General features: G+C 43.8%; 1 protein-coding gene and 2 long non-coding RNA genes across 6 annotated transcripts in view; 2 read left to right on the plus strand and 1 right to left on the minus strand.

The window, feature by feature from the left end:
* Positions 1-6,545: 6,545 nt before the first annotated feature.
* LOC141975502 (zinc finger protein 215-like) lies at positions 6,546-13,867 on the minus strand. Its single transcript, XM_074935898.1, has 4 exons — positions 13,539-13,867; positions 10,562-11,340; positions 9,606-9,730; positions 6,546-6,683 (listed from the first exon to the last, which is right to left on the minus strand). Exons 2-4 carry the CDS (start codon positions 10,925-10,927, stop codon positions 6,677-6,679), a joined length of 498 nt encoding a protein of 165 aa, XP_074791999.1. The 5' UTR covers positions 10,928-11,340; positions 13,539-13,867; the 3' UTR covers positions 6,546-6,676.
* Positions 13,868-13,913: 46 nt separating this feature from the next.
* Positions 13,914-22,177, plus strand: LOC141975565 (uncharacterized). 3 transcript variants are annotated; one of them, XR_012635953.1, is made up of 4 exons: positions 13,966-14,030; positions 14,172-14,195; positions 16,021-16,076; positions 18,496-22,177. It is a non-coding gene; the product is annotated as an uncharacterized LOC141975565 (long non-coding RNA). The 3 variants fall into 3 exon arrangements; XR_012635952.1 differs by lacking the exon at positions 14,172-14,195 and having other exon boundaries at positions 13,914-14,030; XR_012635951.1 differs by having other exon boundaries at positions 13,949-14,195.
* A 178-nt stretch (positions 22,178-22,355) lies between these two features.
* LOC141975574 (uncharacterized) overlaps positions 22,356-23,764 on the plus strand; it is a 39,194-nt gene continuing 37,785 nt past the window's right edge. For both annotated transcript variants that reach the window (XR_012635954.1, XR_012635955.1), the window contains exon 1: positions 22,356-22,378. This is a non-coding gene — a long non-coding RNA (uncharacterized LOC141975574). The remainder of the gene's footprint in view (positions 22,379-23,764) is intronic.

Consider the following 23,764-nt stretch of genomic DNA (forward strand, 5'->3'; position numbering starts at 1 on the left):
CTGAATGCAGGAAGAGCTTCCGTCTGAGCTCAAACTTCCTTAAACATCAGAAAGTCCATGTTAGAGAGACATCCAGTGAATGTGCAACAGGTAACTTAATTGCTTAGGTTAATCTGTATTGGCTTTATTCTCAATGGACAGGAAGTCTCGTACACAGTCCTGTGGCCTCCATTGGATTCTAAACACTTGGCCTGGCCTACCACACTCTCTGGGTTTTGTGTATATCTATGACATGTCCAACAGAGACTCACTTAAGTAAATGCATCCATAATATCAAAGCTCTGTCTAAGGATTTAACTTCACTTAAACTAAGCATGTGAAACTCCTAATCCATAGATAATGGAATTACCTAGCCAGCCCTCCCAACATAAACAGTGAAGATTAAAAATGTCATATTCCTGAAATTTGTAATGATAAAAAAATTAAAGCTTTTTATACAAAATAAGTCCTCCTCTCCAAAAAGGCACAACCTCACTTCCCCTTTGCATCTTGTCATTAAGAAGAAATAGTTTCCCCCTCATTAGATAACAAAGGAACATCGCATCAGTTTAATACTGATCCTACTTAAAAAGAAATTGATTCCATTTATTATGGAATAGTAATACTTACTCCGTAGTTGTATAAAAGACACTCAGTTGCAACAAGGGGGCCCATGTTCCAGGACACCAAAAGAAGGCATATTGCTCTCAGAATTCATAGATTCAGTCTGGTACTGAGTTAGATTTTTGTCTGTCTGATTTGAAGTGAATCAGACAAGTGGCTCAAGAATCGCAATAACCAAAAATGTGTTTAATAGACTTTGGGAAATCTAGCTTTTGCCACTTGGTTGGGCCCTCCCACCAGTGGGTGCTCCTGCCCCCAAAGGGGGCAGGGGGAAGGAACCACTTTACTGGACCGCTATAGCTGCGAGAAAGTGAGTACACAGGGCTAAAGATTAGTTGGTTACAGTCAAATCTGAAAAGCTTTTAACTCTAAGTAGGAATTCATGTTAAGCTTATCAGAGCTAACCATCTATAATAGGTTACCAAATGATACTGGGGACGTGTGTGTGTGTGTGTGTGTTTTAAAAAGGGCCTGACATTCAGCTGGCTTGCACTGTTGGTAGTCACCTTCACTTTTGTAAAATGAGTGAAATATGCTTCCTTCCGGTCTGGAGCCAGGCACTGGAGAACTAGTGCCAAGAGCTCATCCTTGTGGATATAGGTGATCCTGTATTTACAGTTCTGCCTTATGATGCTTATCACATAATTCATGCTAAATGTAAATGTGTGATTTAGTAGTCTACATTCTTTTTACACTTAAAATGTTTAACATACTATTTTCATTCCAATTCTATAGTATGTCATGAGGAACAACAAAGTGGTGGCGTAGAGCAAGTAGCTATGGACCAGTCAAGACTTGTACTTGAAGAATGTAAGTATAAAAAGGGTTTCTTAAGTACCATGCATAACACTTTAAATTGTAGAAATTAATACTCTTATCTTCACACAGTGAGGAGAATGAGGGACAACATGGATATGCTGCTTCTGAATCAGCAAAGTCAGCTACAGGTCCTGCAAGAGATTCAGAAACAGCTGAATGTCCTCCTCCCGGGCAATGATCTCATTAATTCAAATGTGTACAGCTTGGGACTTCTGTTGGGACAGCAGGCAGCTGCTATGGCCTCTTTGCCTTTCCCCCTTCTTCTTAACCCCAGTAACCTTCTCCCAGAAAACGCCCGGCCTTTTTCCTCTCAGATTTCATCCCAGTCATCTACTTCTGAAATTCTCGCTACCACACAACCTCCAATCTCTCAACTTCCTGCTGCTCCAACAACTGCCTGATCCAGCCTCCTTACTGTAAACATAGCAAACAAAATGTTTATATGTGCACCTGTCATTCTGATTTACCCTGTCTGAGGCAAACATGGCTTTTATATTGTATAGTTACAGTTGAAAGACCTTTCAAGTACTATAGCCCTGACCCTGCTCTTAATCTCTGAGGCATCCTTTAATGAGATGCAGTCAGTGAACATAAGAGATCAAATAATCACACATTTGCTTACTGTAGTAAGTGGCTTTAACACCAAGGATGGATTTGACCCAGGCAGCCTCTATTAACAAAGATGTTCTTCATGGAGATGCAGCTAAATAGAGCACCCTTATCTGAGGTGCTCTTAGCTGATGTGTCCCCAACTGTATGAGGTGTATTTAAGTGGCCCTTGTCTGAGATGTCTTCAAAATGCACCTTGTTGATGCACTCTTAATTTCAGCTTGCTACTCCTAAAGCATCCTTGATACTTGTGCTCTTAAATGAGGTGAATTTAACTGAGGGTTCTTAAATGTCTCTAAGCAAGGGGCTCAGAATGGAGCTGTCCTTGACACACTTAACTAAGGCTTCCTTAATTTAGGTGGGTTTAAATAAAGTGACCTGAACAGATTACCACTTAACTAAGCATCTCTACGGGCTGGCCTCTCTGATAAAGCTATACATTTTGGTGCTGTTTCTTACTCCCCAAGACTTCTCCATGAGAAAAGGCTTATAAACCTGCATTAGTTTTAATATAGCGCTCTGGTTTGTGTTTTTAAAATGTTACCATGGTTACAATTAATCTATTCTTTAAATATCCCACATTTTCCTGTATGGAAAATATGGTGCTTGTTAGTGTTTAAGTAGGTATTTAAATTTCTTTGATCTAGTTAATTAGGGTCTAGATGGTGGCATTTAATCACAGCCCCTGAGTCAGTCTCACAAGGCAAAGAGGCACAGATTTGCAGGGAGAGCAGGCACAGTCCCACCTTTAAGGCAGTTTTCCAGTGCCCTTCGAAGTCAGCAGGAGTTGCCTCAGGCCCTAAGAGGGTACAGAAAACAGTCTGGTCATACCCCTCACCACCCTGTTGCAAAGGTTAGTACCAGCACTGACACTAGACTGAAGCATTCCTGAGTATAAGGATTCCCTTTGTGTCAGACCCCCATCTGAATGGCTATGGGGATAAAGAATCCCTTTACCCTTATGGGCCTGTGAACATGCGAAGTGGGATCTAGCCCTTCATCTTTTTATTTATTTTTTTATATTGTTTTAAAGGTGTGTTAAAATGGCACTTCTTCACCTATCACTGTTTGTTTTATAGGGCTAGATTTTACTCCCTTACTCATGTTGAGGAGCACCTCGCCCCAGCTGTGGTTGCACGGGTGCTACTCAGTGTGAGTAGCGGCATCCGAATCTAGTCCATAGATACCTACAATTGTGCTTGGCAACATAAATGTGTTATCTTTGAATTATAAACACAAGTTGGTTGTGACTGCACATTGATTTAAGAGAGTCCACCCAAACCTATTGCTTTAGAGTAAGTCCATTCTTTACTGACCTCAGTTAAATAAATTTAAGCCACTTCTACATGAGTGCAGAATATGGGTTTGCATCAGCTTTACTAAATCTTGTGTGTAAACAAGGCCTTAGTAAAAGCTTATGTCAATGGAATGTTGTCAACAGTCCATCTTTCATGAGTTGAGCATGTCCCATTGTAAGTGTGTAAAGCTGAATTTTATGGCTCTATACTGTGCCTCTGGTTGCAGTTTGCATAGTGATTCTGACACTTGTTTGTCTCTTGCTTTTAAAAGAAAATTGTGTTTTTAATAATGGTTCTCACTTCAGTGTTTTTTAAATTTCTTCAAAAGTAGGGAATTAAAATGTTGCATTTTCTTAAAGTAGATAACTCTAAATCTGTCTGTGCAGTGCTTTTTCTGTCTCTTTTGTGGCCAACAAGGGAGATAAGGTGCGCTTGTGAATCAGTTGCTTTACGGGGGTTTGGGTATGCCACTTAAGGATCATGCTGCATGAAAAGGAGTCTGTTTTCAGTAGCAAGGGCATCATTTCATGGCTGCTGAATTCACTCCTTGCCCTCCCGTTGAGGGAGAGTTGGGCTCAAATATCTTTTCTTTCATTTCTTAAAAAGAAAATATGGTTCTGATGTTCTGTTCTAGCAGAGATATGGTTAGACGAGGGAAGCAGGGAGACAATGGAAGTTATATGAAGCCTCCTGTGCAAGGGCATATTCCCAGTGGCCAAATGCACCAGCTTTTTGGCCCCTACCTACCAGCCAAGTAAAGAGGCTGTATTGGACCTGATGATCAGGCCCTCTGCTTCTAGCCCTCAGAGTTGTGGAAAAAACTAAAATTGAGTGCAGACTGACGTAGCGTTGCCTTCTCAAGTCTGCAGGCAGCTTGAAATGATAGCTCAGAGGTGGGGACTGTATTTTTATCCCTGCTTTTGATTTTAGCAGGAATACCCAGCTCCTGTACTTATCCTGCAATTCTGAACTACCCCCTCCCCACCCATTGCCAAAAGTCTCTTATTCAGTTGCCAAAAATCTCCAGCTTCCCCCTGCTCTAACAGGTTACATGAGTTATGAAAACACTGCAGTGAATCCAAAGCTGAAAGGGTAGGGACAATCAAAATTTTATTTTAAAAATGAATGTACAGCACTGACTGAATTGTGCCTACTTCAATAAACACCTCCAATTTTATAATTCCAAATGAAATGACTACAGAATTTCCAGATGTCCCAGAATCCAGGGACTTTGCTAGAAAAATTATTTCCAGCTTGTCAACATCCACAGGGTCTTCTCTATAGCAGATGCTACTAGCACCTACTCTAATAAAAACAAAGGGGAGACTCCTGAGAGCCAAGCCAGGATCTAGAATAAGTGCAAAGATGATAGACCAGAATGGGTCTATGGGAGGGTTAAACTCATACTTTATTTAAATGCCTAGCAAGGAAACAGCCAGCTATGAGACACTAGTCACTAAGATTCTTCAGAAGGATAAAGTGAAGCCCCTCCACATTTTTCAGGAGTTTCTCTCCATCAGGGGAGTAGCAAGGAGCAGTAGACTGGTTTCAGTCACTGCATTTGTGCTTTCTGCTCATCCTGTTCACAAGCTATACCTTATATCAGTGATACAGAGACTGAGTCTTGGGAGCTGCAAGTGGCTCTTTAATGTGTCTCTTGCAGCTTTTTGCACTACATGATATTAAAATAATGTGTGATTTAATTCTTACCCAATCAGGATGCTTTATTATGTTGTTAGCCAATTGTAGAATACGTGGTCAGTCATTTTGCTGTGAGAATATTATATACAGTAAATGAAACAATGAATTCACACTACTGTGGCTCTTCTAGGTAACGTTGATCACTAATTTGGCTCCTAAACCACTGAGGTCTGAGTATTACTGCCTCATACATACACAAGTAGGATAAAATCAATAGTGCAGCGCTCTACCATCACAGTATCAGTTGGGTCCACCAGGGTCTCAGCTCAGTCCTCCTTGGCCAGGACCTGGCCCCCATCGAGGTTCTTCATGGCCATGGATTGGGTTAGGAACTGGGGCTGGTAGTCTATTCCCAAGGCTTGGGCCTCAGCAGAGTTCTCCATGTTTGGGATCTCGGCATGGGTCTGGGCCTCTGTTTCCACAACCTGGGCCTCAGGGGAGTTCTTGGTGTCCTGGTACTCCATTCCCAGGGTCTGGACTTCAGCCAAGCTCTCCATGTCCGGTGTCTGAACATGGGCCTGGACCTCAGCTGAATTCTTTGTCTGGGGTCTGGGCTTGAGCTAAGTTCTTAACATCTGTGCCAAAGGTCTGAACCTGGGCCTCAGTTGAGTTCTCCATGTCCAGTGTCTGAACATGGGCCCAGGCCTTTGTTTCCTGGGCCTCAGGGGAGTTCTCCTTGTGTGGGCGCTGGGCCTGGTACTTCGGTCCCAGGGTCTTGACCTTTAGTGGATTCTTCACATCCAGGATCCTTGTTTTTACAAGAGGTTTTTTATGACCAATGCCTCCATCCAGGCAGGGTACAGATGGGGTATTTCTCCCGTGTGGCAGTTTCTATGGTGCTTTGTCAGATTGGACTAGGTGCTGAAGCTTTTCCCACACTGGGGACAGGGGTAGAGTCTCTCCCCATTGTGAGTCCTGTGGTGAGATGTGATTTGTGAGGGAAGGTCTTTCCGCATTCCAGACAGAGGTAGGGTCTCTCCCCTGTGTGGCTTTGCTGGTGGATATGGAGATTGCAGAGCCAGCTGAAGCTCTTCCCACACTCAGGACAGAGGAAGGGCCTCTCCCCCATGAACATTTTCTGGTATCTAGTCAGGTGCATGGGTTGACCGAAACTTTTTCCACACCCAGGACAGTGGTAAGGTCTCTCACCAGTGTGGGTTCTCTGGTGTCTTATAAGGTGCGATGGGCAACTGAAGCTTTTATAGCAGGCAGGACATTAATAGAGGGTCTCCTTTCTGTGGACTCTCCCATGGGCTGTGAGCTCCTGCTTCAGCCTGAAGCTTTTCCCACAAGCTCTGTATTTACAGGATTTCCTTCACATGTGGTTGCTGTTCTCAGAGCTTTTCAGGTCCCTCTGCTCCTTGAGGTTTTCCGTACATGCATAAGAAGTACATGGTCTCTTGCTTTTCTCAGGTCTCTGCTGCATAAGGAGAGTGGGAGTCCTCCCAAAGGAAAGTGAAAGGGGATTCAGGGTCTCTCGCTCATCCTCCATTGGCTTTCTTTTTTGACACTGTAACCTATGCTGCCTCCTGCAGACCACTCTCTGGGAAAAGCACTCTGCTGAGTGCCTCAGTAACAGAATGCCAAGCACCAGATCTTCAGGACCCTCTACGGGATGCTCCTTCTCAGTTCTGCTCTGGATCCCATCACCTGCTGGATTGAAAGGGGAATCCAGACATTAGTCTAGTGCAGCCCCACCTCACTCCTCAAAGCAGGGCTTGCCCCTGGCACCTAGGAACTCCAATAGATTTGGCTCGATCTGCCGTGCTCAGAAGATGAGATATGTGAACCACAGATGGGGTGAGTGAACAATGGGTAAGCATAGGAAAAAAGTGAATGGGAAAAGCATGGGCAGGGGAAGGTTTAAAAGGGGCAGAGGCAAAAGGAAACAATAAGAGGAAAGACCATATGATGGAGGGAAGAGAGGTGGGGTGTGTGTGTGGAGAGAAGAACAGATTAAGACAGGGAGGGAATATGTGGGGAGTTTGATATAGAAAAGTGGAAAGCCACTAAGAAGAATTAAGCACAAAAAAAAGTGGTTTTAAATTAAAACCAAGAGAAAATACTGAAAGGAACATAAAAATGTTCTGAAATGCAGCAGCATTGTATATTTACCCATATAAGTTATAAACAGTTCCTTGGAGACCATCTCTCAACCCTCTAGTGACGTGGGGGCCACAGAGCAAGAATTTTGACCCAGATCCGTCTCTGAACGTGAAAAGCTTAAGCAGCAGAGTTTGCTGGAAAGTCAACATGTATTCTGATCATGACATTGCACCTCAAGGGCAAGGAGAGCAGTTTGTCAAAGTCACTATTCCTGGCCCATGCCAGGCTGGAGGGGGTGAGGGTTTGTGTGTGCCTGTGTTTCCAATGGGAAGGGAATAGAGACAAACTTCAAGTTGCTTATCTGGTGTGATTTTTCACAATACTTGGGAGATGAAATGCCATCACAGGGCTAAAGGAGTGTCCTAGAAGTATAAAGAAAAGAAGTACTTGTGGCACCTTAGACTAACAAATTTATTTGAGCATAAGCTTTTTGTGAGCTACAGCTCACTTCATTGGATGCATTCAGTGGAAAATACAGACTAAGACGGCTGCTACTCTGAATCCTAGGAGTATGGCTCCAGTACCCTCTGAGGCCACATGGTTTATGAAGTAGCTAGTTCAAGAAGCCACATGTACTCCCTCTGGTTATGCACACCAAATGCTGAAGCAAAAGGCTGGGAGAGAATGCTTCCTTGCTGTAGGGACAGTGCAGCAAGGGGGGCCTGCTTTGGAAAATCCAAGTTCTGCTAAAACCAGCTCTATCCCTTATTACTATAGTATTCCCAACCCCACACCTTGTAAAATTATGAGTCAGATCTCCAAGGAGTCAGGAGATTTTTTTTTTTAAAAATCATGATTTTTAAGCCAGATTAATACTGCATTGTTTTTCTTTTGCCAAACAAACAATAAATTACACCTCTGGCTGTGGAGGGGAACTCCACTTATCCTGACCTAACCCCTGGGGAAGCTGCCATTCTATCCCTCTCTATTTCACTATCCAGTCTCCTTTCCCACATCTTTCCCTGCCCCATCCAGTCCACTGTGCTCGTCACATTCTCCCTCCATATATTTCCTTCCTTTCACCTCAGTCTCCCACCCCTCAAATCTTCATTCTCCATGTTTTCCTGCACCTCACCCTCAAGTCACCCTCCTTGGTCCTGTACAGTTTTCAAACTCTAGCATGCCAGGAGGGTGGAAAGGGGGAGCCATCATCACTAAGGGCAGCCTTGCTTCAGTCCCACTTGTAACCCATGAGAGACAACGGCCATCGTTACTAAGGCTAGTCTCACTTCCATATCCAAATGCTGTAGGAAAGTGGCAGTCACCTTAAGGCAAGGCAGCTTTCAATTCAAAACATGGGAAAGGGGATGTCCACTGCCAGAAATCAATAAGGTTTGCTTGGAAGCCATGATTAACATCTGCCACGAGAATAGGCTGAATTCTCATAGCAGTACTGCACAAAAAACACAGGCAGCAGCCGCCAGCTCCTGCTGATCAGAAAACAACAAAAAACCATGCTTCTCCACCAGGTTTCCATCCTGTATTGTTCCCTAACCTGAGATGTGCACTCCCATGCTCTATCCCCCATGAGACCCTCCTCTGTTGTAGGTTGTCTCTAAAGCACAGGCCCCATAACACAGCCAGTTCCCTTTCATTCTTCCATCCTACAATGATATCTCATTCATGATGAAAGTGGCAGCTGCCATGACAGCAAACAGAACTCACGATGGCTTTGTTCAAACCACAGCTTTTTAATTCACTCATTGATAGTTTCTGAGATGGCTTAATTTATTTCTCACCTGTGCCAACTTCTCTTGGTATTACCCTTTCTTTGGCATCCTGACAATCTAGGATGCAAGGGTCTTCCTCTTGTTCCATCTGAGAGTTCACATCAGGTTTTGAAGTCTCAAATCCTGCCCATGGGAACACAGTCCAGGCAATACCATGGTTTGTTATGTATTTGTTGAGCATTTATTACAAATAAAGTATCATAGCTGTGAACCCAACCTGTTCTTTCATGGAGGCAGGGATTACAGAATCCCAACAGATGAGATTATGTCCACAGAAACCCACTGAGGAAGTAAAATGTGTATCTGAAGACTGAAGTTGTTTTGTTTCCCTGTTGGAGACTCAAGGATATCCACACATGGGGGACTAGGTAAGTCATGAGCAGTGCAAATGTTAATACCCTTACCGATTTCTCAAAGTCAAGCAGCTTCAGAGGCATTAGCCTCAGAGCTCCTGAGGATTAGTCCCAGGGAGGGTGGACGGGGCACTTCTATGATTGTACTCCACAGCTAAACCACAAGGATGGGGCTGAGGTGTGACTACAGATCACCTCCTCCGATTAAAAGGGCAATTCAGAAAAAAAAATGGTTGCATGGCAGTGACTGTCTCTCTCACACAAAGTTTCTAGGGACCACAAGGACCGAGCCCTTAGAAATCCAAGAGAAGAACCGTGAGCCACAGTTTAACAAGTTCTTGGGAGACCACGCCGCTTTTAAGTAATGAGGGGAAATTAATCTTTACCCAGAGAGAACAGTCTTCAAAGTCTCCTGCATGACATCCCTGTAGAACTCCCTCTGCCTTTTGTCCAGATGACCCCACTCCTCCTTGGTGAAATACACAGCCACATCTTCCAGTGTCACTGGAATCTGAAACAGGTGTACCCCGTTCAATATATGCATAGTCAGTGACAATCGTGCTGCTCAGTCACAGGCTGTACAGGCACAGGGTCAATCTAATTAGGGTTGTGGTTTGGTTCTGTGTGATGAAGTGGAAGAAGAGAAGAAAGGAAAAGAGGGGAGGGAGTGTATGCATGGGGGATAAAAAGGGAGACAGGACAGGTTAGGGAAAAATGTGTTGGGAAAAGAGAATGAAGGAGACAGAAGTGGGGGAGGGTCAGGTTGAAGAATAAGGAGAGAGATGGAGATTTAGAAAAATTCATATGCAAAGAAGTCACCACATTAAGAGTCACTTGAAATAAAATTAAATGTGGGGGACAGACTATTTCTCTCTCTACCTTCTCCCTCGATAGCTTTTCTTCCTTCTCTTTGCTTTGGAAGTAGTATACTTTCTCCACTCTCAGGTCAGCTCTTCATGGGCTCAAGCTTGGACCATCTCAGAGCTACATCCAGAATCAAGACCATTTTCAGAGTACCACTAGCATATTCCTCTTCAACCCACTATCACATTCCCTGACAGAAGATTAGGCTTCCCCTCCCCATGGCTATCATCTGATAGCACTCTGCCAGGGACTCAAGAACTGAAGGCTCAAGAAAGTAAATAAGCTGGCAATATTCTGTCGTAGTCAGGACTCTTTCTAGACATGAGTATTCAACCAATACAAAATAAAATTAGTGGGTTCACCTCAGGTAGTAACAGAATTGTTTAGAGTTCAAAAATACTTTCTCTCTCCCTCACTCTCTCCATCATCTCACCTCTCTCCTCTTCCCTCCTCTGAATTAACATTCAGTGATCCTTACCTTTTGCCCACATTTCCCAATCTCCTGATGATTTAGGTGGAAATCCTCTACCAGGGCAATAACCTCCTCACATGTTTCTGGATGAAGTCTCTGGACCCATGTCTGGATTCCCTCAGGCAAGATGGTCAGGAATTGCTCAAGAACCAGCAGCTCGATGATCTGCTCCTTCGTATGGATCTCAGTCTGCAGCCACAGATGGGAAAGTTCACAGTCGGCTGTAAACCTCTTGGAGTCCTTCTGCTTCCTGACAGCAGAACTGTCTAAAGTGTTTGTGGTGCTTCTCCATGCTGATGCCGTACTGTTGCAGGGTGGCTTCCTTCTCATTACGGGAGTCAACTGTCCCAGACAGGGATAGAGTGGGTGCATTTTCTGCTTGCTCTATTTCCGCTGCTGGTCGATGGCTGAATATGGCTTGCTCCTCCATCTTTACTTCAGATTGCACCACTCAGTTTGGCAGTGTCTGTAACTGAAGGCCCACAGATGCAGTTACTCACTGCTGCATGTCTGCTGTCTGTCTTTGTGAGGTTACTCCAGCTTGGACCTATGCTCTAGTTGTCTCACTTCTAAATCTCACTTGTATGCTTGGTGAAAAACATTCATCCTTATCATCCCACAGTTACGATCAGCTCCGCTGACCATTTCCTGCTGTGCATACCATTTGTGGTGGATTGATGATTTGTAGGCTTGCACATCACACTCTGGAGATGAACTATTTAAACAAATCTAGATGGCTTTACTGGTCCAAGTGAAATTCACTCGCAAGAGGTGCTTCCTGCAGGCTTCAGGGAGGAAAGAAACAAAACTGAGAAAAGGAATGATACATTCAGAATCAGAGCAGGTTTCAGAGTAGCAGCCTTGTTAGTCTGTATTCACAAAAAGAAAAGGATTACTTGTGGCACCTTAGAGACTTGGAGCTGTAGCTCACGAAATGCTCAAATTTTATGCTCAAATAAATTTGTTAGTCTGTAAGGTGCCACAAATACTCCTTTTCTTTTTGAGAATCAGAGCAGGCTCTCTCACGCACCCAACTCCAGGGAACCACAGAGAAGAAAGAGCTAATCTGCCTCCAGTGATGGATTTCTGTTTTTTACTTTCACAGACTGCAAGAGGTTCAGCTCCATCAGTCTCTCTTCTGGATCTCTCAAGACAGCACTGAAATGATAAAAAGCCAGAGGCCCATAGCCTTCACTTAAATAGCCAGAACTTCATTTCACTTACACCAGAGAAAATCAAGAGCAACTCTACCGCACTCAATGGAGTCGCATCTGCATAAAACAGATACAAGAGGAGAATCATGCACATAGCATATAGAGGCATGTAACTCACAACTTTAAATTTCTAAGCGGTCTATCCATGCTGCTGCTGTGGACCCTCCACTTTGGAGATCAGTTTTAGTCCAAGCATCTGCTATTACAGGACAAGCCTCTTGCACACTCTGCTCTCTCATGAAAACTTCCCATTAAACATTTACATTGCGGTAACACCGAAAGGCCACAACTAGGTTGGGCCCATTGTGTTAGGAGTGGTACAAACATGCCATAAATGACAGTCCTTACCCCCAAAAGACATTTGCTCTTTTCTGATTGGTTGTTTTCTTTAATCTAAATGAAAAGCAATTCAGAGGGCAAGTGTGTGTATAGAAAGAGAGCAGAGAAAGGAATTAAAGGAGCAGAGAAAATAGGATGGGGCGAGAGTTGGGAGGCAAACAGAAAACTGGTCTGAAGGTGGAAGAGAAAAAAGGGATCGGAGGGGACCTGCTGTACTTTAAGGGGAAAGCACAGAAGGGAAAGCATAAGAGAGAGAACTACCTTAAGTCCTGTAATGGGTCCCAGTTCCTATTCCTAAAGCTTCCAGCAGTTACTGCTTGCTAGCTCTCCCTCTCCTGGCTCCAACCGAGATGGCTGTAATGAGTCCCCCAGCCCCCAAAAGTTAGGAGACAGATTTTTTTAAAAGGAGTCTCCTGATTCTTTAGCCTTCAGTGTATGCCTACTGCCCCACCAGTGGTGTGATCAGTTCAGCTTGAAGATTCAACCTTACAGTAAATGCACACACAAGAGTATAAGCCACTTCCCTGGCTGCTTAGAGGGGAACTCCACTAATCTTCCCCTTAGCTCTGGGAAGAGACAGCTGCCATTCTTCCCACCCCAATCCCTCTCCTTCCTCCATCCACAACCTCTCAACCCCTCTCTTCTATCTCCTTCCTCTATCTGTCCCCACCATTCTTCTCTTTCCTCCTTCTCTTTCCCCTTCTGCTGTCTCATTTTTCCACCCTGTCCCCACATTCCCTTCCCTCAAAGTATCCTTCCCTACCCCCCAAGCTTCTCCTGTCCTCTAGCATCCCCACAGATTCCCCACAACACTCCAAGCTGATTGGCACACTGTCTCTCTGTGTGTCCCCTAGATGTTTACCTGCTCCTCAATGAACTTCTCCGCCTCCTGACAGCACAGTGTCTGGCATCTTCAGTGAGGGTAGCCTTGCCTTTAGTCCCACTGCATACACTGTAAAGTGGTGGCCATCTGTACTAAGGGGAGCCCTGCATCAGTCCTACTGAGAACAGGAGACAGTGGCCACCCTATAAAAGGGCAAGACTTCAACCCTAGTTCATGAGAGGCTTTGAAGCAAAAACTCCCATTTCCCACCCCACACAATTCCTTCTCTAAAAGAGATCTTTCTGAGAGGTATACTATCTCACCGTCAGGCAAGAGGGGCAAAGGGGCGGGTGCCCTCCCTACCTCCACTCCCAAATCTCTGCATCCCCCTTGCAGGAGACCTCAGCATGAAGGAGAAGCAGCTGAAAAAAGGCACCTGTGTAAAGTGCTTGCAATTCCATAGACAAGTCGAGAGATCCAGGCAGGACTTCCCTGCTCAAGGCTCAAACTATTGCACCCAGGGCAGAAATCTCTTTCCCCCTCGCCCCCTGGACCTGGACTACCAACGTCAGGCTCCCCATTCGGTTTAGAAAAGCCCCTGACCCACCTCAGGCCTCCACTACGAGCTGCCCCTGAGCTGGCTCCCCCTGGCTTGTCTTCTCTTGCCTCTGCCAGCGGCGGTTCAGCCCTGGGTCCCCTTTCTGTGCTGGCTGGGACTGGGTGCTGGCAGGGATTTCTTGCCTCCCTGCTGCTCCATTCTGCAGCCCTCCTGACTCTCTCTGCTGTCTCCCCTTAGCCCAGGCTCACCTCGCTGGGCTGGCAGCACGTGGGACCAGGGGAATCTGGGGCCGATGCTTCTTTCGAAACGGATTCAATCATGCCACTCTAATGCACTACTGCGGCAGTGGGCTACGTTACACGTGAGGAGGACGGAGCGTTGGGGACAGGAAGTTCCTTTTATATTAATTTCCCCCCTTGCCGTAGTTCCTGGTCCTCTCCACAAAGGCGTACGAGCTCTGTGATTTAACCCTGTCACTGCGCAGACATTAGCAGAAAGGTTGCAGCTGCAAGTCAGCTAGCGGAGAGACAGAATGTGCAGGTACTGAATGCGACCCTGTCCTCAGTGTAGGAGGGATGGCCGGGCAGGGATCTCAGAGCTGGGTTTTTTTGCCTCTATAAAGAAAGACCTTCTGTGTTTTCCTTCTGCTGCATCTGCTTTTAATCCACCGCTCTCCGGCAGAGACAGTCATTTTATTAATTAAAGGTATGATTTCCTCAGATGCTGGCTCAGGGTGTAACTGATTGCCATATTTGGCGTCAGGAAGGAATTTCCCCAGGTCAGATTGGCAAAGATCCTAGAGGGTTTTTTGCCTTCCTCTGTAGCAAGGGGCATGGGTCACTTGCTGGATTGAAGTAGTGTAAATAGTGGATTCTCTGTAACTTGAAGTCTTTAACAGAAGATTTGAGGACTTCACTAACTCAGCCAGAGGTTATGGTCCTGTGGCAGCAGTGGGTGGGTGAGGATTTGTGGCCTGTAATATTCAGAAGGTCAGACTAGATGATCATGATGATCCCTTCTGGTCTTAAAGTATCTGAATCTGTAAATCAGCACAATGCAGAGACGTTCGTATATTACCAGCTCTGGAAGACAATCTCTTGCCTCTCTCATACTTATATTCAAATTGTTTACGATAAAACAAGGTATTCCAGCATTACCCAAGATTTACACACCAGTTTGTGCCAGTTTTTTATCCTGTTTTGAAAATGGTATTCCAGAAGTCAGCAAAGCTTAGAGACACCTGTATCTTGGTACAGTCTGCCTGTTGGTCAAGCATCAACAAAATCATTTTTCTTATCTTGTCTTTTTGGCATGTCTCTGTTCCTGGCACAGAAATTAGAACATTTCATATTTTCCCTTGATTAAAAAGCTGAACATAGGTAAAAAGCATTCTGGGAAGAGTTTAACATGAATACAATTAATAGATATACAGAAATATACCAGATGTTATATATAATATTAATATTGTTTATTATATTGGCTGACACTATATTACCACAGTGTGCAGGAGCAGAGAAACTGTCTCCTAGCACAGCAAGGTTACAGAAAACCTGTGGGTTCAGCTAGCCCCACCCTGCTATACCAGCAGCCAATGCCAGGCCTGGAGGCGGGAGAAAAGAAGGGAGCCTGGCTCAGTTGGGGACTAACTGGTGAGGAGGCAGGAGCTCTCTGTTTGCCTACCTGAAGGTAGGGATCTACAACCTGCCAGCCAACACAGCCACTGGAGGCAAGTAAGCCTTCCCCTGCCAGGGGGAGTCTGCAGATAAGCCCCAACTGTGGGATAACTGGACTACTGGGGGCTAAGCCCCAAACTAAAGAGACTTTAGTAGGAAGTACCAGTGAGGGAACCGCCACACCCCCCGGCCAGGAGGGAGACCCACCTCCACTGTTAGGGCCCTGGGCTGGGACCTGGTGGAGAGGGAGGGCCCCGGCCCCCCTACTGGCCAATGATCTAGCCACTATGGCCATCGAAGGCTCTATCACACCTACAGACCTTACACACTTTCTTCATACATATTTTGCAAGACACAGAGGTGCCTTGTACCAACTTGACTCTTCACAGATTCATAAATTCCAAGGCCAAAAGAGATCATTGTGACCTCCTGTATTACACAGGCCATAGAACTTCCCCAAAATAATTCCTCGATCATATCTTTTAGGAAGACATCGAATCTTGATTTAAAAATTGTCCGCAATGGATAATCCACCAATTGTAAATTGTTCTAATGGTTAATTACTCTCACTGTTAAAAATTTACACCTTATTTCCAATCTGAATTTGTCTAGATTCAATTTTCAGGTTTTTGATTGTATTATACCTTTGTCTGCTAGAGTGAAGAACCCATTATTAAATATTTGTTTCTCCTGTAGGTCCTTAAAGACTGTAAACAAGTCACCTGTTAACCTTTTCTTTGTTAAGCTAAATAGATTGAGCTCTTTGAGTCCCACTATAAGGCATGTTTTCTAATACTCTAACCAGTTGCTCTTCTCTGAACCATCTCCAATTTATCAACATCCTTCTTGAATTGTAGACACCAGAAGTGGATACAGTATTCCAGCAGAGGTCACACCCATGCAAAATACAGAGGTAAAATAAGCTTTCTGCTCCTATATATTGGAAACAATTTTTTATTTCAGAAGGCTGAGAAAGCTATTGGGGGAGAGGCTGTTTTAGATTTGATTTTGACAAATAGGGAGGAACTGGTTGAGAATTTGAAAGTGGAAGGCAGCTTGGGTGAAAGTGATCATGAAATGGTAGAGTTCATGAGTCTAAGGAATGGTAGGAGGGAAAACAGCCCAGTAAAATAATGCATTTCAAGAAGGCAGATTTAGCAAACTCAGCGAGTCGGTAGGTAAGATCCCATGGGAAGCAAGTCTAAGGGGGAAAACCAGTTCAAAAGAGTTGGCAGTTTTTCAAGGCAACATCATTAAGGGCACAAGAGCAAACTATCCTACTGCGTAGGAAAGATAGGTAGTATGGCAAGAGACCACCCTGGCTTAACCAGGAGATTTTCAATGATCTGAAACTCAAAAAAGAGTCCTACAAAAAGTGGAAACTCGGTCACATTATAAAGGATAAATATAAACAAACAACACAAGCATGGAGGGACAAAATTAGAAAGGCCAAGGCACAAAAATGAGATTAAACTAGCTAGGGACATAAAGGGTAACAAGAAAACAGTCTACCAACCCATTAGAAGCAAGAGAAAGACCAAAGACAGGGTAGGCCTGTTACTCAATGAGTACGGAAAAACAATAACAGAAAATGTGGAAATGGCAGACATGCTAACTGACTTTTTTTGTTTGTTTTCACCAAGAAGTTTAGTAGTGATTGAATGTCTAACAGAGCAAACACCAGTGAAAATGCCTCAGATCCTCTCTCAATGTTCCCTCTAATTTTTGACAGGCTGTGTGCGCAAAAAAATTCTTCTGTGCAAATTTTTGTGCGCACGGTGTTTCTCCGTGTCTGCGGGGTTTAGGATCTGTGTGCGCGTGCACGTGCACATGTGCACAGCTTAGAGGGAACAGTGATCTGAGGTTAAAATAGGGAAGAATGGGGGGAGGGATCTGGGGCAGAAATTGGGGATTGGTCCTGCTTTGAGCAGGGGGTTGGACTAGATGACCTGCTGAGGTCCCTTCCAACCCTGATATTCTATGATTCTATAAGAACAAGTTAAAAATTATTTAGACAAGTTAGTTGTCTTCAAGTTGCTAGGGCCTGATTAAATACATCTTAGAATACTGAGGGAGCTGACAGAGGAGATATCTGAGCCATTAGTGATTATCTTTGAAAACTCATGGAAGACAGGAGAGGTTCTGGAGGACTGGAAAAGGCCAAATATACTGCCAATCTATAAAAAGGGGAATAAGGACTACCTGGGGAATTACAGACCAGTCAGTTTAAATACACAACAACTTCAGTACCCGGAAAGATAATGGAGCAAATAATCGAGCAATCAATTTACAAACACACCTAGAAGATAATAAAGTGATGAGTAACAATCAGGATGGATTTGCGAAGAACAAATCATGTCAAACCAACCTAATAGCTTTCTTTGACAGGGTAACAAGCCTTGTGGATAGGGATGAAATGGTATATGTGGTATATCTTGACTTTAAAACCCACTTCATCAGATGCATGGAGTGAAAAATACAGTAAGCAGCATATATATTACAATGAAAAGATGGGAGTTGCCTTACCAAGTGTGTGTTGGGGGGCAGGGTCAGGGCTAACAAGGCCAATTCAATCAAGGTAGAAGTGGCCTATTCTATTCCACCTTGATTGAATTGGCCTTGTGAGCACTGACCCTCGGTAAGGCAACTCCCAACTTTTCATGTGCTGTAATATATATATATAGTGCTTACTGTATTTTTCACTCCATGCACCTGATGAAGTGGGTTTTAGCCCACAAAAGCTTATGCCCAAATAAATTTGTTAGTCTCTAAGGTGCCACAAGGAATCCTGGTTGTTTTTGCTGATACAGACTAACACAGCTACCACTCTGAAACTTGACTTTAGTAAGGCTTTTGATACTGTCTCATGTGACCTTCTCATAAACAAACTAGTGAAATACAACCTAGATGGAACTTCTATAAGGTGGGTGCATAACTGGTTGGAAAGCCATTCCCAGAGAGTAGTTATCAGTGGTTCACTGTGCAACTGGAAGGGCATATCGAGTGGGATCCTGCAGGGACAGGTCTTGGGTCCAATTCTGTTTAATATCTTCAAGGATTTAGATAATGGCATAGATAATACTTAGTCTTGCCTTGAGTGCAGGGCACTGGACTAGAAGACCTCTCAAGGTCCCTTCCAGTCCTACACTTTTATGATTCTATGTATATATTTACATTTAGCCATATTAAAATGCATATTGTTGGTTTGCGCCCAGCTTATCAAGTGATCCAGATAACTCTATATCAGTGACCCGTCTTCTTCACTATTTACTACTTCCCCCCAATTTGCGTGTCATCTATAAACTTTGAGTGATGGTTTTGTTTTCTTCCAGATGAAAGAACCTGGTGTACTGCTTTCGTAAGACTCCATCTTATTCCCTTGACGGATTCTTCCAAACTTTGCACATATAGTGGTAGACAGGACAGGGATTGTACTTCAACCACTTGGACTGAAATTTTGTAGGCCAGGTATCTGCCTCAAGTTGATTTTTTTTTTTTTTTTAAAGTTTCAGCTAAATTAGTTCAGCCGTTTGTAACAGATATTTGTAACAGTTTAGCTACCAGTAAGTTTCCACAGCAAAGTTTAGCACAAATATAAAGAATTCTGAGTGTACGCTTCATGGATGTAAAACATTCTATATAATATACCTTATTTGCTATTAGCTACTTTTTTATCTTAATAGCACAAAACACTGTATTCAATCACACTGTAGTTACATCAGTAAATCAATGTACACGTTTTGGTTAATGCATCTGTTTGCAAGAACCAGTTTCATGGTTGTTAGTAGAAATCCATTCCTTATGTGGTGATACTACCATTGCCACATCCATAGGATAGTTTCACAAACAGTGTTTTTCGACTTCACTTATGGCTTAGTCATAAAGTACTGTGGGACTTTGGTTCATTTTGGGCAACTCAGTAAAGCATCAAGTCAACACAGATGGTTTTAGCAGTGCGACGTGGCCAGTGGTGTTGATTCTAAGGTACAAGACCAAAATCTTAGAAATATTTTGCCAGTTACACTAGTGAGATACAGAAGTGAGAAGGCTAGAGCATAGGACTGAGCTGGATTAAGGCAATCCCCTGGAAAGGATTATGACTTCAAAACAGGGTGTGCCTGCACCTCTGTGCTTCCAGTTACATCTAAATTAAAGGTGGAGAAGCAGCATACATTGAACCCTAAAATGGGTGGAACTGAAAAAAGCATTAAAAGCCCCTCCTGTATGCCAATTTGGGGCAATTGTCTATATTAACATACAAGAAGACATCCACTATACTCAAGCATTGGCATGGAGATGCACTGCCAGCACTTCAAGCAATTTTGTTATCAGGAGTCTTAAGGATCCTCAGAAGTTTACAGTCAACTCTGTGAACTTTCCCATCCATGGCTGCAGCCAGAGATCCACACAAAGGAGCAGATCACAGTGCTGCTGGTTCTTGAGCAGTTCCTGATCATTCTGCCTGAGGGAATCCAGACTTAGGTCTGGAAATCTCATCCACAGACTGGTGATGAGGTTCTGGCCGTGGTAGAAGATTTCCAGTTAATTCATGAAGGAGATAAGAGACTTGGGCAACAGGTAAGGAAAATTCCTCCTGTTAATTCCAAGGAGGAATGAGGGTAAAGAAGTGAGACAAGAGAAGGAGAGTGACATAGTGAGGGAGAGGAAAGCCATGTATGTGAATAATGAAGAAATAGGGGTATAATGCCCATTGTTTGTCCTCAAACAAATTCTCTGCATTCTAGGATGTTCCCTGTAGTTTACTGTTCAGAAAGAGCCTAATGAATGAGTGCAGCTGCATAGCCATGAATTATTGGGGTACGAAAGCTAGCCATCTGAACTATATTAGTACTGACTTTGGTCTTCTTGAGAAGGAAGTCTAGTCTTTAGTGTAGGATCTGGTAATGGGGTACATGTTACCAGTATAGCAGAACCCTGTTTATCCAAGCCTCCATTATCTGGCTCTCCATATTAACCAACCAGCCAGGACACACACAGGAATAGGGGAAATTGATGTCACCTCCATGGCAACACTACTGTAATCATCGCATCTTTTCAGCCTTGTAAAATGACCACGACTAGTAAGTGAAAAAGTGTAGTACTGTCATTGGCTGCTAAAATAGAGATTATTAATAAAATAAAAAGGACAGTCCCTGGCAAAAATAGCCCAAGATTATAACATTGGAAAAAGCACAATATTGGACATCAAACACAATACCGAGCAAATTCTTAAATACAGAATGAATAACTCTGCATCGTGGAAGAACAGGAAGCAATTGAAGGACGCTGGTTTGGATGAAGCCCTTTATTGGTGGTTTATACAGGCGGGAGAGTAAGGCATTCCTATTTGTGGTCCTTTACTATTTGAGAAGGCTAAGAGCTTTCATCAAACTTTATGAGGGGATGCATGTTTCTCTGATAGTCAGGGATGGCTCAGTCAGTTTAAAAAGCATCATGACATCTGACAACTGATTATCATTTTTATAAAATTGTACTGTTTGTGATGTCATGTATAAGCCAACTACATAGAGATGGTGCCATTAAACAGACTTTGTACATGGTCCGTATAATGTTCAGGGTTAAAGAGCAAAGTGTGTAGAAATGATCAGTACAACTTGTTAAAAACTCACGTTGGTTTTCCTGTTAATAAATGTACAAAACATTGTTTTCAAGAATCTAAAGTGTTGTATATAAGGTGATAAGAAGGGAGCTGTGTTTTAGTGCTTTTCTAGGAGGGGTCAGCTAGCTTAAAAGCAATGTCGCACCTTAAAATAACCGACAGAAAGCTCTTTGCCCATTCTCATGACTGTCTGAATTTTTGATTATCCAATCTGGCCCCAGTCCCAATTAGATTGGATAAATGGGGTTCTGCTGTACTTGGTAGTCCTGTATTGTTTGCTGGGAGCCATATGTGATCCTAAGAGAGCCCAGTGCTGATCACATAAACATCTGGACTGTGAACTGGACAAGGAGAATTCCCCAAAGCACAGAAAAGGAGGAAAAAATACCAGTGTGGGTTAGGGAAGAGAAAGAGACTGACCTCCACAATTCAGTGTAGGCAGAGCTGGTAGCAGTGCCTATAGTTAAGTTTGCCCAGTGCGTTCCATTAGAAGATTCTCTTTTCAGTTGCTCATGAGCTTCACATACTTCAACCACTTGGACTGAAATTTTCCATGGCAGGTGTCTGCCTCACGCTAATTTTGTTTTTGGAAAGTCTCAGCTGAAATAGTTCCACCATTTCTAAGAATGAGAAGAGAAAAATATGTTTTGTCCATGTTAAGAAATGCTCACAGCTGCTTTGTTGAGATGCACTAGCAGCTCCAGGCATTCGCACAGGGACTTGAAGTCAATGGGAGCTGCGCTTTGAGCATATAAAGTGCTATATAATCCTAAATACTCTGAAAAATCAGGTCCTAACTATCTCAAATTGGCCACCCAAAATTAATAGACACTTTTGGGTTTTAATCTCTCTGTTCCTCATCTTGCCATCTGTAAAATGGGGAGAATAATAACCCCTCACCTCACAGAGGTGTGAAGATAAATTCCTTGATGGCTGGGAGCAACTCAGATATTATAGTGATGAGCACTACAAAAACAACCATGAGGAAATGAACAATTCAATATTTAGTGCAAGGTTTGGATGGTGTGTGGTAAATAAGGTGGGGAGCCACACATTGAATGATGAGTATAAAAAGAAATATTAAAGAGCTACCCGTTCCATAAGCACCATCCATCCATCCTGTGCACTGAACGAGGCTGGGGTCCTCTGGAAAAATCGTACAGATCAAGTAATTAAAACTGTATCATAATGCACGAAGGTTGCACAGGCAGCCTTAACTCTGACAATTCCTAACTTTGGGGTGCTTGACTTTGCCACCTTAACATTCTTTTAATGTAGGCTTTTGTTTTTGTTGTATGTAATTGTATTTAATATGACCCTTGAACTAGTGAATTTTCTAGTAAATATTTGTGTCTCTCCCCATAACCAATCCCGTCCCTTTTCTTTATTTCTTCCCCACCACCACTTTCTCTACCCTGCTCCCCCTTCCTTTTCTCCTTCCACCTCACTACATAAAACAGGTCCCCAGTCCTGTACTAGTAGAGCCCCGACTCTGGATCCTGTCAGCAGTGTTGGGCGCATTATGCCACCCTCAATTTGCTGCTTGTCTTCCTACCCTCATTACTCAGCACTGAGTAGTGGGCTTGTCACTGGAGGTAGGGTCACTTATTATTTCAGGTGCTGGTGACATTCAGTGATGTGTCTGTGTAGTTCAGACAGGAGGCATGGGGTCATTTGGATGAAAAGTAGCTTTACAGGGATGTCATGAGGGAGAATTATGGGACTGTGATCTCTCTGAGTAAAGATTTATTTTCTCTCATTCCATGGAAGCTGTGTGGTCTCCTGGTGCCAGGTCTGCTCTTGCTCTTGGTTCTTCTCTCATGTCCTAGGCCTGGTCTGCACACACAGTGTGCACTAGTTAAACTAAAAACTTTAAAATTTTTAAATTGCCAATTTACTGAATTAAGCTATATTAACACTGAAAAAATTTACAGCTGTGTGAAGAGGTTTGCACTGGTTTAACTAAATCAGTTTAAAAACTGATTTTAGATAATCAGGTGGTAGGTCTGTGTAGAGACAAGCCCTTACACCCCACCTGTCAAACTTTCCAAACCCTACCTGTTAACTTCTGTTCAGACCCCTCTTAGCGCTGCCCTAGGACCAATCAGCATTAAGGGGTGTGACATATGTCCTGCCAGTGAGCATGTACTGTGGGGCACAGTTGGGCCTTCCAATTGTAGATACTCCTCTCCTGGACCAATCAGCTCTGAGATGGGTCTGAAAATCACACCTCTCTATGTCTCCCAAGACCCTGCCAACCCCGCCCCACCCACCCCCACCCGAGGCACATATCACATGTGTTTATTGTATTACTAGGGGTGAGCCAGCCCCCATGATCCCTTCTGTAGCCTGCCCATGCTCATCTCTACCAGTCTGTCTCAATCTAGCCCCTGTGTAGGCCCAGTTGAGAGTATGAGCCAATCGGTGGGACCTTGTGGGTGGTGGGACCTCCAAGATGCACACAAACTAGAGGTGGTTTCTAGGCTGGAAATCTGGCCTCTAGTGCTTAGCCATTGGTTGTTTGGGAGCATTACCCTAGGAGACCTCAAATCCTCAAGGTATGAAAGAGGCCATCTTGTTTCAACAGTACATTTTCAGAAATTGTGGAACATGGACTCCTTCACCACTCCATGAGAGTTACAGAATTTGTTTAGCTCTGAGTATGCTCAGGCATTGCAAATAAAGCACTATGCCAATGACATTTCTGAGGAGGAGGTGAAGCCCTCAGGCCCAAGCACTGCTGGAGATTCCAGAACATGACCAGGAGACCTGAGTGATCGTGAGGCTGTCTGATGAGTGTGCTGCCAGCCCATTGCTTGAACCCATAGAGGGGAGGCCTCATCTGAGGCTGGGGAATCTCCCTCAAACAATCTGAACTGCAGAGCCATGTCACAGGTGAATAGAGTATAAAATACTGAGGAGGCTGGGAGTATTGGTGGGTAGGAACCGACGAGGGCTTTGTATATTTAAACAGGAGTTTA

Source organism: Natator depressus, chromosome 1 (genome assembly GCF_965152275.1).
Source record: "Natator depressus isolate rNatDep1 chromosome 1, rNatDep2.hap1, whole genome shotgun sequence".
Taxonomy (NCBI): Eukaryota; Metazoa; Chordata; order Testudines; family Cheloniidae; genus Natator; species Natator depressus.

Coding starts and splice junctions, on each gene's coding strand:
- LOC141975502 (XM_074935898.1), bottom strand. CDS start 10,927: ATGCACCCACTCTATCCCTGTCTGGGACAGTTGACTCCCGTAATGAGA. Junction 9,731..10,561: donor TTGGGAAATGTGGGCAAAAG/GTAAGGATCACT, acceptor CACCTGTTTCAG/ATTCCAGTGACACTGGAAGA.